Here is a 20,340-nt window from a genome sequence, read left to right as displayed (position 1 = left end):
CTGATCTGTGGCAGAAGGTTGTAACCCTGCACAAAAAGTGAAGCGAGCAAGTAAGGTCAGCCAAGCTCAAAGCCTGGGAAAGTGGAAGAGCCCTGATGAGCTGACCATCCCAACAAGCCTCAGGGAGTCACTGCAGAAAGGCTTATCGAAATGCCTGGAGAATTCAGACAGTCCCAAGCTGCCTTTCACTGGGCAGGGAAGGTCTCTGCATGCAGCCCTTGCAAAAGGGGGCCAAACGATCCAGATTCCCACCAACCCCACCCCACCTCCGACAGCTGTGCAAAATGGCTCCTTGGCCATGCGCACCATTCGGGATCCCCTACGGGATCTTGGGAGGATCAGCCCCGCAAATGTAAAGAGAACCAAGTAGGTCAGAAGGAAGTAAATGGAAGGAAGGAGAACGGAAGACTTCCTCTTGCAGTAAAGTTTCCGGGGATAGAGGGAGGGGGAAGCAAGGAGAGGGGCTGGGGTCCCTCCCGCATGCTTCTTTCTCTCTATCCTCACCCCCCCTCCCACCCTGCCGTGAAGCTGCAGCCTGACCCGTTAAGTTACACAGTTCATAGCCCAATAGTGTCACTTTAAGTGATCGGGGGAACCACTGTGGGATATCCAGAAATCCCTGCACAAACAGCTGCATCAGACAGGAAGACCCAGCCATTCTACTTTCCATGCTGGCACAGTGGTTACAATTGAGGGCTAATTCTACCGACTGCCAGCAGTTCGATCCTGACTGGCTCAAGGTTGACTCAGCCCTTCATCCTTCCGAGGTCGATAAAGTGAGGACCCAGATTATTGGGAGCAATAGGCTGACTCTGCAAACCACTTAGAGAGGACTGTGAAGCTCTGTGAGGCTGTGGCTATTCCACCTGCCAGCTTCCCAGCGCTTGAGCCTGCAGCTCGGCCTGGCTGCCATGTGAGGATGGCTCTCTGCCTCTGTGCCAATCAAGCCCAGGGCCTTGGGGTGGGCAGAGAGAGAGAGAGAGAGAGAGACTTCTGAGCCAGGGAGCCACCCTTCTTGCTACTCAGCTGCCCCTGTCAGTCACAGGGATCGAAGGAAGACGTGGAACAAGTAGGCACTCACTAGAGGCCAGGATCCCATCAATGAACTCCTGCCGGGTGATCTTCCCGTCCTGGTCTTTGTCGATCCGCCGGAAGAAGTCCATCACACGGGATTTCTTGTGGTTCATCCAGCGCATATATTTCTTCCGCCACACATCAAAGTCAAAGTTTGCAAATTCTTTCAACTTGGAAATAGAAGGGGAAAAATTAAGTGCTCTGTTCACACAAGATACTTAGTTGGTCAGTTAAAGACACATCAGCTCCCTTGGCCCAACTTGGACTTATTTTGCTAGATTGAACCTTGGATAGGGGTCTTCTGAAGCTTACTCTGTTGAGTCAACCCAGGCTGTGTTCAGGATACCTTTTGCAGCTAATAGAGTTGATTTTCGTATCCACTTAAACATATTCTGTAAACTCAGTCACAAAACAGCCCCAAATGGGCCACCTTGAAAAGCTTTGGGGAGCAGCTCTCAACCTTTTCTTCCAAGATCCAGAGCAGACCTATCCTTCCCTGCACCTGCCCAGGGACATAAGCACCAGTGCTTGAAGAAAGGTCTCCAAATTCCCATAACTGGGCATACGTAGGGTGAGGAAGGCTCTTTGGAGTTGTGTCTATGTGTGAGAGGGTAGGGTGGGAACTTCATCTGCACCCAGTCCCAATGGTGGGAGTTGCATCTTTCTCTTTGTGAGGTGACAACAGAAGAAATGTATTGATTGGCCTGCTCTTATTGCTGGAACTGACCAGGAACTCTTGTGTGTGACAGAGGTTGACACTTATTTCCTGGCACATTCCTACAGTTAGAGACCCCCAAGGGGGCTTAAGCATAAACCCCACGGAATGGCCAAGAGATCTAGGAGGTGTCAGCGTTTAAATGGCTTCCAGCCTAGATGAGGAAGCGGAGGGAGAACGGGCTGGGAAGGCAGAAGGACAAGGTGGCAGCTGACAGGGGAGGAGAGGGACGGGCACCAGCCTTGCCCTATTGAACTGGAAGCCAAGATCAGCCCCAGCCTTCAAATCCTGCACCCACCACCCACCCCCACTTGTCCGAGGCTGCCCTGCCCATGTGCGGAAGAGGGTGGTCACCTCTTCTAGCCTGTCCAGGGCATCGTTGAGCTTGCGCTGCCGCTCCAGGGCCAGGAGCCACACCTGCTGCCAGCGTGCGGAGAGCTGGTTGATGCGCGGGTTCTTGGCTTCGGACTGCGAGAGGATGGGCAGGGGCGGAGGGGCTGCCTGGTTCAAGGGCTTTCCTGGAATAAAAAGCAGAGGAGCTGAAAAAAGCCAAGCCAGAGCAAGGAAAAGGGGGAAGGAAAGGAGCAGAGAAGAAAAAGGGAAACATTTCCCCTCCCCCCCCCCCCAACAGAGGATGGGTGAGATGACTTTGTTGAGATCTGGGTTCTGACAGGTAGGACCAACCTGTAGATAGTCAGAGGTTGAGCCTGCAAGGAATACACTGGATTGCTCAGCAACTGCCAGTGCCAGGGAAGGAGCCCCAGCAGGGCTCTCGGCAGGCGTCCACCTCACCCCTGGCTATAAGAACTTACTGTTGCTGCGGGATTTTTCCATGAAAGGGCCGTGGGTTGGCTCAGTCGCTTTCCTCTTGTAGGTTTTGGTGACACGGTCTACATCTGGCTGCTTCCGGGTCATCTCTTCCATGAAGGACTGGCAGGAGAGAAGATGCAACAGTTCGCCAAAGTCCAGCTACCTCTTTTCCCAGCCTCCCTTTTGGAACATGAAGGCTGAAAACCTCGAGAGGCAGCGGTTGCAGCCCCACTGCTGGCAAGGTCTGAGCATTTGCGCCACTCGCGGTGACCAATGCATCCGCTCGGAAGGACGGACGCTGCTCTCCTCGAGGGAGGGGCCAGGGGGACACAGGGACGGCTGTTACCTGGTGCTCTGCAATGAGGGCCTTGACCTGCTCGATATTCTGGGGCTCCTGGTCCCGCTGGATCAGCATGGCCTCCGCCCACTGGATCCACGCCAGCAGTTCTTCCAGGAGCTCCGCATTGGCCACGAGTTCCAGGAGTGCCACGTCAAGCCGCTGCTGGTGCTGCTTTGCCCAGGTGAGAACCTGCAGAGAAAGAGGCCAAGAGCAAAGGCTGGGAGGCAGGGAGGGCTGAGAGGCGCCTGGAGCCGATTATTCCATGGGTGCAGAACACCCCACAATGAACCCAAGAGGCCCCTTCGTCTGCCACCACAGGCCCAACTCAGTGGGCAAGAAGCCAAAGTCCCCACCGCAACTCACCTCTTCGAACCGAGCCCGGATGATGGTGATCCAGTGTTTGATGGTGGTGACACAGTCTGGGTGGCACACGGACAGGATGGCCTCCCCCATCCCCACCGCTGAGTTCACGTCCAGCCTTTTCTCCTCCACCTTCTTCATGAACTCCTGCACAAGGAGGGCAACCCACGGGCACGGTTAGCCACGGCCCCCCTGCCCTGCCCTGGCCCCTCCTGCAGCCCTGGGGTGACGGCCCACCTTATGTACATCGATGAGTGACTGCAGAGCTTCCGCGTCGTCGGGCAAAGCTCCTCGGAAGCGGAGGGTCTGCTCGGCCTCCGAGAGCCACTCCAGCAGCTGGTGGATGGCTGCCCGGAACTCCTCGGCCTGGAAAGCAGAAGCCCCCCACGTCAGCCCTCCACCTCTGCAACTGGCCCCTCGGGATGGGCCAAAGGAGCCAGCTGCACTCAGCCAGCCATGCCGTGAAGAGTCACGCCCAGGACTCATGACGCTGAAGGGGTTTCTCCAGCCGATCCCCTGGAATGTCAGCCTCAGGAGACCCCAGGCCAGGAGTCATTGGACCCAGCACAGGCCTCCTCAACGCAACTGAAGCAGCCAGATGAGGACGTGGCCTCCAAGCCCTTCAGACTCGGGCAGGAGAGGGACACTCAGCCAGGCTCCTTGCCAAGCAGGGAAGTAACCCTCCTGATGAAAGACTGGTTGAAAAGGTAGCCCTGCCTCCTATCCTTCTGCTGAAAACAACCATCTTTGGTATGTTGCGTCTGTGAATCTTGTGCATAAAACTCTGACCTTGGATTTGCAACAAACCACACTTGGTGCTCTGAACTTTGGGCTGCATTCTGACGACTCTTCTACACACGGCTGTTGAAAGCCCTCCCTCCGCCCAGATGTGACATGCATGTGTCCAAGACCAGCAAGGGGAGGGAAGAAGAAGAGTGGGTGCCAGGAGGGCCTTCCTCATCTGCCCCCACCTGCTTTAAGGCCTGCTCCAGCCGCGTCTGCTTCAGGACGGACATCTTGCAGACGGTGTCCCAACGGTTGCTCAGCTCTTGGAGCTGCACTTTCACCCAGGTGGTGTCGTCTCGGCTGTTCTCAATCAGTTCACGACCTGAACGCTTGAGAACCTGGACGGTACCCGTCCGTTTGCCAAGCTCTTTCTGGAAAACCTAAGGAGGAAATGAAAAAACACCCTTGAGCCAAGTTTCACTCGGGGTGACTAAATATAGTTTTCTTGTCAAGGTCAGAAGTGGTTTATTTTTTCCTTAATAAGCTTCAAACCTCGGGATTGCTTGGGCTGCACTGAGTGATGCATATAAAATATATATAATGTAGTCAATGCATATAAATGAGGGGTCCTTGGTGCTCTCTGAGCTTGCTTGTTTCCTTGCAGATTTTTCATGACCCAGCATGTAAGAATATCAAGTTGTGAGGCTGCATCATTAACTGTCCAGGGCCACAGGCAGCCTGGGGGGGAGGGGGGGCTGCAGGTTGGACCCAGCTGTTCTAGAAAGGAAGCTGGAGGCTCGTTTTGCAAGGGGTCTTTTTAGAGGGAGGAAGCCTGCCAGACTGCAAGGGAGACAGGGGACAGAACTAGATGGCTGCCTGCTTCTCTTCCACATCCCTCGTGCTGCACCTCAGCAGTTACCTTGTGAGCGTCCATTAAATTCATCACCAGGTCCAGATCCCCGTGGACAGGCTGGTCTTCGGCCAACTGGGGCTCCACTTTGTAGAGCCAGTCCACCAAGGCCTGCAGGGCATCCATGAACTGCCCAGAGAAGAGAAGCGCCTCTTCCAGTTTGTGCTGCCTGCAAAGAGACGCAGGGGGAGGGTGGCAGGCGTTCTCCTGGGAGCCCAGATGGAGACTCTTGCCAAATGCACCTGCTGAGCAGGAGTCCCCCCACCCAGGCACATCTCTGCCTAGGCTTGCAATTGCCCCCCCCCCCCATCCCAAACCTCCCTGCTGCCCCCAGCAGCCAAACAGGCTGAAGTCACCTCCGGGGGCGCTTGCTGCCCTAACCCCGCTCTCACTCACCGCTCCACAGATTTGCCACAGACGGTGTCCCATTTATCCCGGACTTCCCCCAGGAGGTGATCCAGGTTTTGGGTGTCATCGGGGAAGTGGGCTTTCTCTTTCAGGGCTCTTCCGGTGCGGATGGTGGTGTCATAAACCGGCTGTTTGCCCCCCAGGGTTTTCTGGAACTCCTGAGTTTTTGACAGAAATTGTTTTAAAAAATTAGGGAAGGTGACGCAAATCACTGCATTCTCAGCCAGCCAGGCTGTTGGTTGAGCTGGGCCTTCCCGGTCCTTGAGCCTCCTTGGCACTTGGTGTTGTGTGCCGATGTTGACCCTTGTTGGATTGGGAGGCCCTTCTCTCCATCACTCGCACCCTGGTGATCTCCCATCCGGACTACTGCAATCCTCCTCTGTGAGGAAAAGTAGCCGGAAGCTTCAGCTGTTAGAAAATGTGGCTGTGCAAGCCATTTTGGATGCCCCAAGGAGACAGGGGTAAGGCCTTTCCTGGGGAGCTGCATTGGATGCCGACTGGCTTCTGGGTCTAATTCAAGGTGCTGGGGGTGACCTTTGAAGCCCCCTGCATGGGCCAGGCTGCCTGTGGAAGCTCATTCCCATTCCAGGCAGGCAGGATCCCATCAGCCAAAGAATTCCAACTGGCGGGATCCAGAGAAAGAGCCTCCTCTGCCCTTTGCAATATCCTCCCCCAAGAGGTTCCCTCACCCCCCTGGCCCTTCGGAAGGGTCCGAAGCCCTACTTGCTTGGGGCTCCCAAAGAGCCTGTGACCTTAAGGCTTCTCCCCCTTAATTTTAATTATTCTCCCTCCTAGTGGGTTGCAATATTTATGTGGGTTTTTTATGTCGGTGATGGTACACCGAGCGAGATGAGCAGTTTCAAAGTTGAATATATAAATAGACTGTAACTGGACTCCAACCTTGTGCTTGGAAAGCTGCAATTTGATTTTGTCTGGATCGTTGGAAATTTCCAGCTCAGAATTGAGATGATTTTCAGCATCGTCCAACCAATCCACCAACTTTTTCCAAGCTTCATGGAACTAGAGTGGAAAAACCAAATACCACCAAGAGTGAGTGTTATATATATATCCGGTCCCTTGTTTTTCCCTGCAAAACCTGAGTCAACTTTCAGGACATCATTTCCCTCTGGTGGACCATCAGGGAAATCTCTGGCAAAGTTTCCAGGCACCGACTCTGAATCGGGAGTTTCATAGGAAGAGTCCCACTGCGTGCAATTGGAGCTCTCTTTCCCAAGATGCCTTCAGGTCAGGAGACCCAAACCGAAAGCATGAAGCCCACTTCCATTGTGAGGTTACAGCAACAGAAACCTTGCAACTCTGAAAGCCTTTTCTCCTCCCCCATCTTTACATTCCAGAGAACTAGAGAGGGTCCCTTCTGAGATACTTTCTCACCCCTCCCTCTTTTGGACTCCCATGCGTCTTATTAGAGTGCCGTCCGGGCTGTGGCTCTTCCTCCTGTCTCCCAAGGTTCTTCCCCCAGCCCATTGCATCTCCTGGAGAGGCCCTTGCCCCCACCGCTCATCTCTAGAGGCCTCTGCTTGGCTCCCCTGCCAACTCCTGGCTTCCCCACTCTTCCAGCCCTTTCTATGTGGCTACCAACCTTCTAACTCTCCACTTGGCTCCTCTCCATCTTCCTTACCAAGCTTGTTTTCCATGTTCATGTTGGGTCCTCCCATTGCCCTGCGCACGCTCACACCTTCCCTAGGCTTCTCTTGTGCCATCTTGCCACAACCTCCCTCTCCTTATGAGCAAACAAGCCAAGCCCTCCTCTCTCTCCTCCCATTGTTGCCCCCACCCCCCATGGCCAGCAGAATCCCCTCCCTTCGCCCTCCCTCACCACTCAGCCCACAGATCTTAATGCATTTGAACAGTGGTCCTTCTGGGTTACGGCAGCAAACGCAGCATCTGAGACAATGCTGCTGCTTTGCAAGTATCTAAGCTTTTTTTGTAAGCCCACAGTTGGCTCCCAATGAGCAGCTCCCAAAGCGCCCCGCCCTCCAGGACACTCACCTGTTTTGCCCGCTTCCTGGCATCATCTAGAGCCCGCCCCCTTTCAACTGACCGCTGGACAACTTTCTCCCAGCGAGACTGCACGCTGACGAGGAGGTTCTTGATCAGGACCACATCCTGCTTCTGGCTCAGAAACTTCAGCTGGTTTCCACTTTGGTCCAGAGTAATGATCTGATGCCGGTGAGCGTTGACTTCATTAGCAAAACCCTGCCAGGGGTGGGTGGGTGGGTGGGAGGAAGCAGAAGAGAACCCCCCGCATGAACATCTCTTTGGAATCCTGGCATTACAGGGAGCGGTCAAACCTCCTTCCTTTGGCTGAACTGCAGGCAAGGCTGAAATCCCACCCTGAGACCCTCCGGGCACCTGCCAGCCTTTTGCCAAGATGAAGGTGTGGGAGGGGGCCATTGTTACAGGGAGGGGTTTGGGGATGCCCTTACCTTGTGCTCTTCTACTTGGGAGAGCACAGTGTTAAGGATGAGGCTGGGAGGAGAAGCAACGTTCAGACTCTGCTCCCCAAGGGTCAGCCAGTTGATGAAGTCCTGCAGGGAATTCTGGAATTCGGTTGCCAAGTTGAGGGCCTCTTCCAGCTTGGACTAAACATGGGACAAGGTAGAGGAGTGAGGCAGAAGAAAAGGGGTACCTGACAAATCTCACAGGGGCTGACCTTCCAGGCCAAGAGCATGGATTTTGCCTGCACCTGCTCCAAGAGAAAAACCAGAATTTCATTCATGTTCTCAGTGGCCCCCAGTGAAGAATGCCCGAGAGAATCAAAATAGCTAACAGGAACTTTTCTATGGCAGAAAACCACTGCAGCTCTTTGCAGCTTCCTGAAAGATGAGAGGCCATTTAGGAGCTTGGAGAAGTCACTGCATTCCACCTTTATACCCCGCTGGACCAGACTCAATCCTGCTGCCTGTCTTCAGTCCCCACCGCTCGATCTCTGGCCCAGGGGCAGCCAGGCCTCTGTGCAGGGACAAGGGAACTGCAAGGCTGCACTTTCCAAAGGATTCTCAACCTCGCCAACTTTCTGAGTCCCAGGAAAAGTCTCACTGCTTCCCAAGGCAGAACTTATATTGATGATGTCTCCTTCCGCCATCTCAGATTCCTGCTTCTCCCTCCCGGCCCCATTTCCTGGCTTTTTCTGTTCCACTCAAGTTCAACAGTTCCTCTGTGGACTCTACGACTCCGTCATGCAGAGAATCCTGTTTACTTAGATAAAGCTGGAAACAGGGGCTGTCAATCAAAGAGCTGATCTGCTGCCAGAGAAGGGCCGACCTCTTCTCCCAGTGTGTGTCTGCCTCAGGACCACCTGAGTGGGGAAAGCAGGCGTGTGGTGTAACCAAGTCCCCCATCAGCCCCGCTCCTTACCTTCCGCTCTTCCATCCTTGTGCTGACCAGGACCCACTTCTGTTCCAAGAGAGCCACACTTTGCTCCATCTTCGATCCAGATCCAGAGTCTTCATGGCTCAGAAGCATCAGCCTCCCCTTCGCCAGGAGCTGGCTGTAGATTTCCTCATTTGCCTTCAGCTGGGCATAGAGTTCCTAGAACACAAAGAAGCATTTGAGAAGAGACATTTTGCAGGGTTTCTCCTCAAGATACACCGCTTTGCCACCACTTTTTGGCTCAGGGAACGTTTGGATTATGACAGAACACAAAGCAACGGAGTTGGAAGGGACCTTAGAGGTCATCTACTCCAACCTCCTGCTCAAACAGGAGTGGCTATATTATTCCAGAAAAATGGCTGTCTAATGTTTTCTTAAAAACCTTCAGTGATGGAGCACCCACAATTCTGGGAGACAAGCGGTTCTAGTGGTTGAGTGTCCTCACTGTTAGGAAGTTTCTCCTTAATTCCAGATTGCTTCTCTCCTTGATTAGTTTCCATCCATCGTTTCTTGTCCTGCCTTCAGGTGCTCTGGAGAATAGATTGACTCCCTCTTCTTTGTGGCAGCCTCTCAAATACTGGAAGACTGCTATCATGTCACCTCTCGTTTTTCTCTTTGCTAGACTACACATACCAAGTTCCCTCAATCGTTCATCGGATGGTTTAGCATCCAGTCTCCTGATGTCTTTAGCTTCCTGTTGTGTTTAGATGTCCTCAAGTGGATGCATACTATTTTCACACCTGATTGTGTGCGCCAGACTTGGGGGTCCTTGGCTAAACCACAAACCTTTCATCAGGACTTTGTGACTAGATTACGAAAGGTAGAATGAAGCTAATCAAGCCCCCCCCCCCAATTGTTCTTGGAAGGTTTCTATTTGCCTTTGGGGCACTTACTTATACTATTGCAAAGCCCCCCCCCCCCCCCAATCACTGAAGGAGTCAGCCTGCAGCTGCCATGACTCACCATGTGGGTGTTCAGTTGTTCCCGAGCAGTTTCTGGCAGCCCCCCTGTTGGTTTGGAGGCTGACAGCTGATTTTCCATCCTGGTGAGCCACAAAAGGAAGTCTTCAATTTCACCATGGAAGCCCTGGGCCTGAGACACACAGAGAACAAGGTGGGGCATTGATGGGTTGAAGTGCAAGATCAGCAGGTGCCGTATTTCCCAGTAAATCCCAACTTACAAAATGATATTTTGTAAGTATACAATGTAAGGTTTGCAATAATATATTCTTAAAAGCCCTGAAAATCACACCATTAAACCCCTGGGCAGCTTGACCCAGTCAACAACGCAAGAGGAACGCCGCTCTCTGACACAGAACCAGGGTAGGGCAAGAGACTCAGAGGGGCCCCTGGCGCTCTCTTGAGCTTGCTTGTTTTCTTGCAGACATTTCATCACCTAACTAGGTAACATCACCAGTGCTATTAAGGAATGCTGTTTGCTGTCATTTTATACTCTGGGCAGGGGCGGTCTTAGAGATTCCTTGGTTGGGCTGTTCACAAGAGGGTCAGAGGAGGCAAATGCTCTTCCCTTGCATCGTCTCCACCTTGACAGCTCACTAGACTGGCAGACACCCCCCCCCCCCGCCTACCTGCTGAAGTGTTGCCTGCAGCTGCTGCTCCCGCACTTCCGTCTTCTGCAGGACTGACTCCCAGCAGGAGTTCATGGTCTCCAGCCGGTTCCGGAGACTGCTGGCATCATCCGTTGCACTGGATTCCAGGAGTTCATTGCCAGCCTTGTTCACGGTCTCCACTGTGGCTTGGTGGGCCAACACATCGTTTTTCAGTACCTAGGATGGAGTTGGGAAAATATGGGTTCTTATTAAAAAGAGCTCAGCTTAAAGCTTTGCCTTTGTAGAAGGCAACTCAAACTGAAAACAGCAAGGAGCACTTTCGAGGCGGCCCCTTCTTGCCCCTTAATTTGCCTCCAGAAGCAGAGGAGAATATGCTACCTGGAGGGGAGCGATTAGTTCTCCTACGCCCTTTTGTGCTCTGCTCTGACCCCTGTGGACTACCAGCCCCCGTTCCCCGTCTCAAAAGGCAGCTCCACTGATCTGCAATGGCCTCGGAAAGTGGGGTTTCCTGTGGAGAGGGTGCAGTTTGAGGGTTGCAGGCTATTTAATCACTCATGGCTAAAGGATCCTGACCACTAAATCTGTAGCCTCACTATTTTCCTGACCACTTTACAGCAGCAGGTTGATAAGATGTTAAAATAAAGACCACAGAGACTCTAGGGGGAAAAGGAGCGGAATGGCTTCTGTCATCAAGCTAGTGCAGGGATCTGACCCTCCAGACCCTGAAAAATAATGTAAATCAAAGCAGGATTCTTTTCTGGGATAGCATCACTTGCCAGAGGACTCCATGCACACACACACCCCTTGCACTCACATGGTGCTTGGCCAACTCCACTTCAATGACTTTGGGGTCCCCGTTGATGGGCCTCTGGGAATCCAGCAGCTCTTCGGTGTGTGTCAGCCAGGCCATTAGCTCAGCCAGGGCATGCTGGAACTGGCCGAGGGCCAACAAGGACCCTTCCAGCTTGTGCTGTTTAAGGAAAAGAAAAAGGGCTTTTTTTAAAAGGGCATTTTATCACGCCTTTCCACTCCAAGTGTTACTCAAGAAGATTCACTATGATTTTTTAACAATACAACCACAAAACTAACAAACTTGTAAAGTTAAGAATAGCGCATACAAAAATGCAAAACTCAGACTGAAAAATCAAATAGAAGGAAAACCAAAGACTGGCTAATTGACTATAAAAAACAATGTTACTGCTGAGAAAAAGAAAATTATAAACATTTTAAAATATTTTAAAAATATTTCATGCAGTCTCCAGACCAGTGCCTCTCAACTTTAGTGTCATTAAGATGTGTGGATTTCAGCTCTCTGAATTCTGCTGGCTGGGGTATTCTGGGAATTGAAGTCCACATATCTGAAAGTGGCCAAGGTTGAAAAAGTTTGCTCCAGACAGAAAGTCTTCCTGGTAATTTCCATCAGGTGCAAACCAGCCAAAGCCTCTTCAGATGCAGTCAGGTGAGGATTAGGATCCACCTGGGAGGAGCTCTTTCTTAAAGAAAAGGTGGGAGCTATCATCTTAACTCAGAAAGCATCCATCCATCCATCCATCCATCCATCCATCCATCCATCCAACCATCCAACCATCCAACCATCATCCAACCATCCAACCATCCAACCAACCAACCATCCAACCATCATCCAACCAACCAAGCAACCAATGCTGTGCCTGGGGCTTTGCCATACCTGTCGATGGGCTATTTTTTCGCTCAGATTCTCCCAAAGATGTTTCAGTTCTGTTAGTGGCTCTCTGATGATGTCTCGGTCTGTTTCATCTGTGGCTTTTTTGAGCAAAAGTTCTCCCTGGTGATTCAGCTTCTCCATCTCTATTTGCTGCTGGTATACTTCTGTTTTGAACTCCTGCAGAGAGTACAAAATGAGGATGATGTTCTATGCTACTGCTATCACCAAAGAGACCTCAAGATTTGGAGAAATGTCTTGCTTGGCACACACCTTCATCTCATTCAGTTGCTCTTTGACAGTGTTGAGGTCTGTGCCCACTGGGGACATGTTGCACAGTTTAATCACTGTGTTATCTAGCCAGTCAAACATAGCCTGAAAGTAGAACATGGACACAAATAAAGGAGAACCTAGTTAACTTCCATCCTACCAAACGGTGTACTCTGCTCTTTCCCAACTCTGGCTGTTCTGAGACACACTCCTCCTGGGTCTCTGCACAGAGGCCCCAAGGCTTAATTGGCTCCCAGCGTTCCCATCTTCTTAAGACTCTGTCTCCTTCCAGTCTAATGATACTACTCCTTGCATTGGCCAGGACACCAGTGCTTCAGCGCAGCACAAGACCATTACAGGCTGCACTCAATCCCAGAGAGGAAATTCACCTCTGCCCCCAACCCTCCCATCCTTTGGCTTCCCATTAGGTGGAAAGGGGTGGGCAATCTTCAGTCCATGAAATTTACTCATCCTCCACCACCTCAAAAGCAGTCAAATTTCATGCGCCTGAAACTCAGCAGCAAAATGGCTGGATTTCAACTGCAGAATTGTTGGGCTCGTCCTGACGCACGAAACTAAAATGGGTATGCTAAGGACCTTCGTAACACCCTTTAGCCCCTCTAAGCCCAGAAAATGCGCATAAAGTGCTCCACTCCACTCCAGCAGCCATCACTCCATTTCACTGGTCTGGTTCTTGGTGTGAGAATGACCTAGGAGGTGTAGCCTTCAGTAATCCAGGTCTCTGCATCTGTTTCCTACCTTAGCCCTCCAAATCCTCCCCCCCCCCCTCCAGTGACATTGCCAGGAAACCTCCTAAGGCCAAGAGTTCCAATGGGGGAGCTTTCTGGGAAGCCCTCCTGCACAGAAAGATGCCCTCCCCCTGCTCCTTTCAGGCCCTCTGGCCTCACCTGCAGATTATCCTGATACTGCACTGCATTCTGCATGGCCTCCTCCAGCTTCTCCAGCCTCTCCTTCCAAGTTCTGTTCAGATGCTCCCAGGCACTGTTCATCTGCAAGGACAGGAAGAAATGCACAGCTCTGGCACAATTTGCCAGGGTTGGAGCTGGTGACAGGGCACTGTGGCAGGGGGGCATTTGGCAGAGGTGCCCAGGTCAGTGGAGAGGGAGCAGCCCAGACCAAGCATCTCTGGCCCGCTGTCTGCCAGGCCCTTCCACCTGGCTAGGCTGCCAGTGGCATAGATTTCTTGCCAAGGAGATTAGGAGGAGTCATACGCAGGTGTCTGTTTGGCCTCCCTGTCCCTCCTCCCAACGTCCCATCAACGCCCTTCGGTCCAAATCTGAGATGACTATTACCTACCTCATCAATGCTTTTCTTAACTTCTGGTTTCTCTGTCTCCCCACAGGCGAAAATCAGATCGGCCCCCAGGATTCGAATGAATTCCAGTTCTTCATGCAAACCGTCTGTCTCTTCCTTGATAGTCTACAGGAGAGGATCAAGAAACAGATGACCACAATTTGCCTATCGGAACAACTCACACATAACAGCAACTGTGTTTCTGAAATTGTGTCTGCAATCAGAGTTTATTCTGGAGGGTGATACTTGTAGAGTAATATATACCTTTGTTATAGAAAAAAAAATACAAGGTAGCACACAAATGTGTAAGTACATCAAAAGAATGGGATATTTTCAGGTTTTTCGCCGTCATTTTCACTCTGTGGATCGTTATTTTAAAGCTATTCTATTGAAGAAACATTCTAAAGTGTATTCTTAGAAAAGAGGTCTTTCTTTCCAACAGAACCCACCAATTGCGGTTCCAGGGATTGCTCTGAATAAGAAACTAGAACGAAGAGGCCTCCCCTGCTAAACCTTCTGCCAAGGCTCCATTTCCCTTCCTGGCCATCACAGCTAGCTTGAAGGACTCACGTTATGTCCAATTTGTGGGAAAGGACGAAATGTTTCTGTCTTCCTACCTCAGCTGCTTCAATCTGCTGTTTGATGATGGATGGATCAATCCCAGGACTTTCCAGGTCATGGACAATGTCTTGGGTATCCCGGATGGTGGTTAGGAGGGCAGCCATGTCATACCAGAACTTTTCCGCCAGCTCCAGGACATCAAGAAACTTGATCTCGCGTTCCTCAGCCCGAGCTTTGATGTCTTCCCAGAAAAAGACCATCTGATCTAATTTATCCTGGATGTCTGAAACAGAACAAGGAGGATTAAACCCACGTTCTGTGCTAGGAAGCCAGTGGCTCTCTGCATCTCAGGCCACACCAAGGAAGCCGTGTGCCTGTCCTGGGTTTCCAGCGGTTCTAATGCCTTACTTTTGGCTGCCAGGTCCCTGTCTGCCCCCTGCGATCGTCCGATCAGCTCCTCTCCCCGGCGCTTCAGTCCTTCAAAGGACGGCTGCAGCTTCTCCAGCTCCAGCGTGGCATTTTTATTGTCACCAATGCACTCGCGGATCTTCTCCACTTCGGCTGGGATCAAGGGAGGCATGCGCAGGCGGGAGGAGAGCGTCTCTAGCGTCTCCAGCATCGGCTCTATCTTGTCATGGAACTGAAGGGAAGGAATGGCCATAGTGAGGTTCCAGTGTGCAAATGGCACATTTACATCTTTGCTGCTTTGACTGATTCTTCTTAGTCAACATGCTCTTCTCTATGTGCAACCTTTGCAAATTCTTTTGGAATGTCAGATTTTTGATTAATTCCAAGACACCAACTTTTTGCAAAACTGGTTGTGTGACTAAGAGCAAATCCTGAAGTCAAATATTTCGTGGCATTAGTTATGCCAAGAGTAGTCTATTGTCCACTCTTTCTGTTACACACAAACTCACACTTTATGATCTGCTAGGAATTTGTGAAGGGAAAGGTAAACCCGCTGTGCTCCTCTTGAAGGCCTAAATGTATTGTGGATTCGAGTTAGGGAATCAAAATGAGAACTAAGGCCCAGCCAAGACAGACTATATCACCAACTTCCAAATCCTTAAGCTTTGGATGTGAAGTGTGTGCTCTGTTCGGGTCTTTTCCTAATAAAATCCATTTCCTTTCTGTGAGGAGCATCAACTGGCATCCAAGCTCATGGCCGAAGGGGCATCTGCCCTTCTGCAGCCACATTACAAATGGTTCCTGCCACCTGCCTGAATGGCAAGGCTCCCCACCCTGCATCAAGGAGCAGCTATGGAGTTGTGGAAGCCAACCAGTGAGGTACCATATCTGAGGGGAACCAAATACTTGGACTTTCCTTTCCCTCCAGGAACTGCGCACAGTAACCCCCCTTAAGCCAAATCTGTTGCTGGGCAGAATCCTGGCAATGGGGGGGGGGACAGGAGGGGGGACACCCTCTGGCTTCTCTAGGGAGTGGGGGGAGGGTTCAAGGCAGAGAAAGTGAGATAGGCCAGCACTTGTCCCCTGCCACCGTTGCTTTCTCCAGGACTCACACGCATGGTCTCTTTGAGGAGGGGCTGACAAGTAAGGTGATTCTGTTCTCCCCAAACTAGGTGCAGCAGCAGCAGCAGAAGAGGAAGAAGACGCTGCTAATTAGGCAACTGGGGAGTTTCCCACAGTCTAGCTCAGCATTCGCCCTGGAAGGTTGACTATTCCTGGAGGCGACAGGACTTCTGCTGCCCTCAAGCGGGCGGGGTGGAATTCTGGAGGAGGAGGACGAGGTCTTCTAATGAACATTGGCTTAGCTAATTCAGAGGGCAGGAAGTTGGTCATGTGATGAGGGGGATCCTTACCTCTGCAATCTGTCATGGTGGAGTCAACACAACAATGAATGGTGGCGAGCACGCAGGGAAGGCGGTAAATGGGCACCGAAACAGACAACAGGGGAGACATTCCACAGTGGGAGGGTGATGAGACGGGGTGGAGGAGGAAAAACTCAGCATTAATGTGGGGGTAAACTAAAGGGAGCAGAAATGACTAAAATAATATGAAAATACATATCCTAGAACGACTTTCAAAGATGTGACACAGAACAAAATCCAACATAACAGCATTATCAACCAACAAAACAAGTTGACATGAAGGGACAACAAATGTGATTCTTTGCATATATCCAAAACGCTGTGGTGCCAAAAAGGAAATTAAGTGAACCTGATTTTTAAAAATCTACACCAACCCCATCTCTGTTTCTCTTCAGAATAGAATTTCTTTGTCAAACTTCCATTTGTCTCCACCAAAACCTCCGTGAAGGTCCCTTCCAGCCCTCCAATCCCACCTTCTGCGGAGAGAGTTTCTGTAGTCCCCTAAGAAGGCGCTTCCATACCCAGCTGCTCCTACTCTCAAGGAGGAAGCCAGGACTCCCTTACCAAGCCCTGATGTGCTTCTGGGGCAGGAGATTCCTGCTGGAACCAGATGGCCTGCAGCTTCCCTGGCCTCCTTCTGGTCCGGCTCCCTTCTCTGCCCATTGGCCTTCCAAACCACTGATTGGTTTTCTTGGCACGGTGGGCGGTTTGGCTGCAGGAGCTGCCCGGCACAGGGGGACAAAATGGTGCCCCCAGCCCTGGGCACCTACTCTGGCAGCAGAAGGTGGGGGAAGGGCTGCCCCCTGGCCCATCGACCGAAGGCCAAGACCCAGCCCCCCCCCCCCCGCCGCTTCATCTGACAGCAAGCAGCATCTTCAACAAGTGTAGCCCTATTGCAAAGGGTGCGGCTCCCCCAAAGAGGCCCCCCTGATTCCACCTCTCCTCTTCTGAGCTCCCCTCTTCCCATCCTATCTTGCCCCTCTGCAAAGCCAGTGATGTCTTCCCAAACCTGCGTTGACTGGGAGATGGCCTCGTCAAGGGCCTGAGCCCGCTGGCGGACCTCTTCCTTGATGCGGGAGTAGGTGGCTTCTGCGGCAGAGTACCTCCCCTGCACCATGGCCCCTTCCTCGGGGTTCAGTTCCGTCAGTTGAGGGCCAATTTTCAGCAGCTTGTCAATGTGGGGCTTGTGTTCAGCAATGGATTCCCTCAGTTGCTATAAAGGGGGAAAAAAAGTCAAGTATAGAAAAACCAAGCAATGACCCCAAGAGCACGAGATCAAAGGAAGTGGTGGCATTTAAAGCCCAAAACATCGACTGGCTCTGGAAAATAAAGCCTTGCTAGACATAGTCAATTATTTCCTTTGAGTTTCAAAAACTTTAGCAACCTCAGTTGAGAGTGGAAAACCCATCAAGCGGGTTTATTGTGAACACCAAGCAAAGAAATTGGACCTCCACCTTCTCTCTCTCTCTCTCTCTCTCTAAGCACAACATCCATCTTTGTGCCCTGCGCTAGTCATTCTTTGTTTTCGTCTCAGTTGGCTGAATCTGCCAGGGTTTGGCTCAGTCGGTGCAGACCAACGTTTGCCCAGCTGATCCGAGGCCCCAGGCAGCTACCCTACAGCAGGCCCAGCCAGTGAGCCCAATGAGGAACAAATCTGTCTTCTTAGCAAGGCTGAGATCAGCCGAGGGAGCCCTCCTCCCCTCTCTCCCCCGCAGCTGGCACCATTTGGCCAGGGAACCTCCTGTTCCTCCAGGTGACTGCTTTCAATCCCCCCACAGGCTGATTTGCCAGCCGCCCTTTTTCCAGCAAGTCCTGGTATCACTTCAAACCCAGCAGAACCGCTCCAAGGCCAGGAGCGGCAGCTGCTTTCCCTGCTCACAGTCCCACTCCAACGAATGCAACTTAGGGATCCCTTTCTAAGCCCTGCAGCGTCAACTCAGCATGCAGACGCACGGAGGCCCCCTATGCCCACTTGCCCTCATATCTTCCTGCTGCTGCTTGAGGTGCTGGTGGTCAATTGCTGGAGGGGGAAGCTGCCCAATCAGTGCTTGGGTCTCCTCAAGCCAAGGACTCAGCTCTTCATAGGTCTCCCAGAATTGGTTGACCAGGACCTGGGCCCGTTCCAGGCGAGCGTAGCGCTCCGAATGGAGGTGGCTGGTCGCATCGTACTGCTTCCGAAGAGACTCCGTCTTCTCCTGTGGAAGAAGGGCAGAGTTTGGGGCGGCCAATTGGCCTCCATCCTCCAAAGCGTGGATTTCCAAAGTACCCTGGGGACCTCCCTCACCGTTTCCTAGGCCCCGAGGTCTACCTGCAGTACGACTTTCTGCTCCTCTCCACAAGTTCCCAAAATCTCTGTTCGTTGGCTGAGCAGTTCATCCACAGAATCTTTGTGACGAATAATGTCGATGGAGAAGGCCTACAGGAAAGGAAACGATGGTAACAGAGCTGAACTATGAAACACAAGCCACGCCTGGGTCTCCCTCCACCCTGCACACTCGTTCCGTCTGCACTGCTTCCCGGGTGCTCCTGACTAGCTAAAGAGACCCTGTCCATCATAGAATAGAACAGAATTCTTCCTAGGCCAAGTGTGATTGGACAAACAAGGAATTTGTCTTTGGTGCAGCTGCTCTCAGTGGACATAAAGAGAATAAAAATACATTCATCAAGAATAAAAAGTTACAACACTTAATGATAGTCACGGTTACTAATAAGCTACCAATTGGTGTGTCTGGAATGGGCATTGTGGAGATGGGTGGCAATAGTTTTCTCTCAAATCTGTAGTAAAACACATGCAGGTGATCTGCCAGTTGTTGATTTCCTATGCCTTGGGAAGAAGAAGGTTTCCCGTAACCAGTGATGTTTTTAAGAGTTTTCCACACGGTTGCTGGTTCATTTGTTCAGAATGGATTCCTTCGCTTTTCAGAGTAGCTTCTCTTTGCTGCTCTGATCTCCCTTGTTAATACGTTTCTGGCCTGATTGTACCTCATTCTATCGCCTTTTCTGTAGGCTTCCTCTTTGGCATGACGTAGCTGCTTAGGTTTAGCTGTGAACCAAGGTTTATTGTTACTGCATATTCTCACTTTTCTGGTTTCACAAAAACTGTCATATGATGTTACAGTATCGGTGAGTTCACCCAAGTCTGCAGAGGTATCTTCGAAAACATTCCCGTCAGTGCAGTCAAGGCAAGCCTGTAGCTTTAGCTTTGCCTCCTCAGTCCAAGTCCTCACTGATTTAATTGTTGGTTTCATGGTTTTCCACACAACGGGGCCCAATGCATCTCTCAAGGATGGTAAATCCCAACAATTCTTCTTCGCTGCCTGGGAAACATCCAGCTCTGCCATCCCCTTTCCTCCATCCAGACCATCTCCTCCAATCATCCCCTGAACTTAACATGGGCTCTAGCTCCCTTTCCCCATCCAGCCAGCCTAATTCTCCTCCATCTTCCAATCTGGCTGCTCCAAAGTCTCTGCCACCTTTGCCCCGTTGCGTACCTTCTGCACCTGCAGCTGGGCAGTGGTCTGGTCCTGCTCCAGCCTAACCGGACCAAGCGCCAACAGCTTCCGTCTGGTCTCAGCAACCCAGGCGAGTTCTGCGTCGGCTGCCTGCTCGTACTGTCAGAGAAGAGAGCACAGCCAAGTTAGCTGGGGAAACTAGCTGGCAAAAGCGAAGATGGTGCAGCATCAACAAAGCTGCATACACAAATTACACAGGATCTGGACTGGGGAAAGCAAAGGTGCTTCAGGTTGAGTGCTGCACCCTCCTTTTACCTGCCAGCCTTTCCTTAAAAGAGTGGCATCTCTCTGGAGGCCTCCCTAGAAGCCTCAGGAAAATACCTCTTTGAGTTCAGGTGGCAGCAATGGTGACTGGCCCTTCACCACCTCCTGAATGCCAACATGCATTTCGAGGAAGTGCCTGGCTTCTTGCAAGCTCAGGAAAGGGCATGGAGTTGTTAAGGAACCACTGATGGGTAGAGGGGGTTTACCTCTCTCTGCATACACCTTCCCCACCTGGGACCTCTTAAATATTCTGGGCCAGACATCTGGAGCACAGGGACTAGCAAAGGCAGTGCTGCAGAAGAGCAAGGGAATTCCAGCCTGGTGCTGCATGCAAGGAAAGGAGCTGGGGCAAATTTTATGACGGCAGAAAAAGCAGGAGGGGGGGAGGGGGCAGTCCATAATTGCAGAATGATCTGTCCATAAGAAACTCAACTTTCGTCGTGGGAGAGACTGGAAGCTGCTTGCCTCTCCCCAGCAGTTGTTCTGCTGTTCCCAGATTGAGTGAGACCCAAATGTTTTGCTCCATGCATTTTATTTATCAAACCACAAAAACCTCCCTCAAAGGACAAATCCTGCTCAGGTGTGGAACAAGGTCCTCAACAC

At 51.6% G+C, this 20,340-nt stretch overlaps 1 protein-coding gene across 15 annotated transcripts in view; it reads right to left on the bottom strand.

The window, feature by feature from the left end:
* Positions 1 to 20,340, bottom strand: part of MACF1 (microtubule actin crosslinking factor 1) — a 325,486-nt gene that overhangs the window by 14,059 nt on the left and 291,087 nt on the right. For all 15 annotated transcript variants that reach the window (XM_081962854.1, XM_081962865.1, XM_081962863.1 and 12 more), the window contains 26 exons: positions 19,453 to 19,572; positions 18,270 to 18,377; positions 17,938 to 18,156; positions 16,971 to 17,174; positions 14,541 to 14,772; positions 14,189 to 14,415; positions 13,575 to 13,697; positions 13,166 to 13,267; positions 12,261 to 12,362; positions 11,994 to 12,167; positions 11,121 to 11,276; positions 10,325 to 10,522; positions 9,700 to 9,828; positions 8,722 to 8,895; positions 7,791 to 7,946; positions 7,354 to 7,560; positions 6,244 to 6,363; positions 5,332 to 5,501; positions 4,945 to 5,104; positions 4,271 to 4,465; positions 3,537 to 3,665; positions 3,303 to 3,446; positions 2,946 to 3,128; positions 2,602 to 2,719; positions 2,144 to 2,307; positions 1,082 to 1,244 (listed from right to left, as the gene is read on the bottom strand). In XM_081962854.1, coding sequence (XP_081818980.1) covers positions 1,082 to 1,244; positions 2,144 to 2,307; positions 2,602 to 2,719; positions 2,946 to 3,128; positions 3,303 to 3,446; positions 3,537 to 3,665; positions 4,271 to 4,465; positions 4,945 to 5,104; positions 5,332 to 5,501; positions 6,244 to 6,363; positions 7,354 to 7,560; positions 7,791 to 7,946; positions 8,722 to 8,895; positions 9,700 to 9,828; positions 10,325 to 10,522; positions 11,121 to 11,276; positions 11,994 to 12,167; positions 12,261 to 12,362; positions 13,166 to 13,267; positions 13,575 to 13,697; positions 14,189 to 14,415; positions 14,541 to 14,772; positions 16,971 to 17,174; positions 17,938 to 18,156; positions 18,270 to 18,377; positions 19,453 to 19,572 — 4,177 coding nt within the window. The remainder of the gene's footprint in view (positions 1 to 1,081; positions 1,245 to 2,143; positions 2,308 to 2,601; positions 2,720 to 2,945; positions 3,129 to 3,302; positions 3,447 to 3,536; positions 3,666 to 4,270; positions 4,466 to 4,944; positions 5,105 to 5,331; positions 5,502 to 6,243; positions 6,364 to 7,353; positions 7,561 to 7,790; positions 7,947 to 8,721; positions 8,896 to 9,699; positions 9,829 to 10,324; positions 10,523 to 11,120; positions 11,277 to 11,993; positions 12,168 to 12,260; positions 12,363 to 13,165; positions 13,268 to 13,574; positions 13,698 to 14,188; positions 14,416 to 14,540; positions 14,773 to 16,970; positions 17,175 to 17,937; positions 18,157 to 18,269; positions 18,378 to 19,452; positions 19,573 to 20,340) is intronic.

Source organism: Natrix helvetica (assembly GCF_964273705.1).
Source record: "Natrix helvetica genome assembly, chromosome: 9".
NCBI lineage: Eukaryota > Metazoa > Chordata > Lepidosauria > Squamata > Natricidae > Natrix > Natrix helvetica.
Note: the sequence above shows the minus strand (reverse complement) of the source record. Positions and strands in the feature narration are given on the sequence as shown.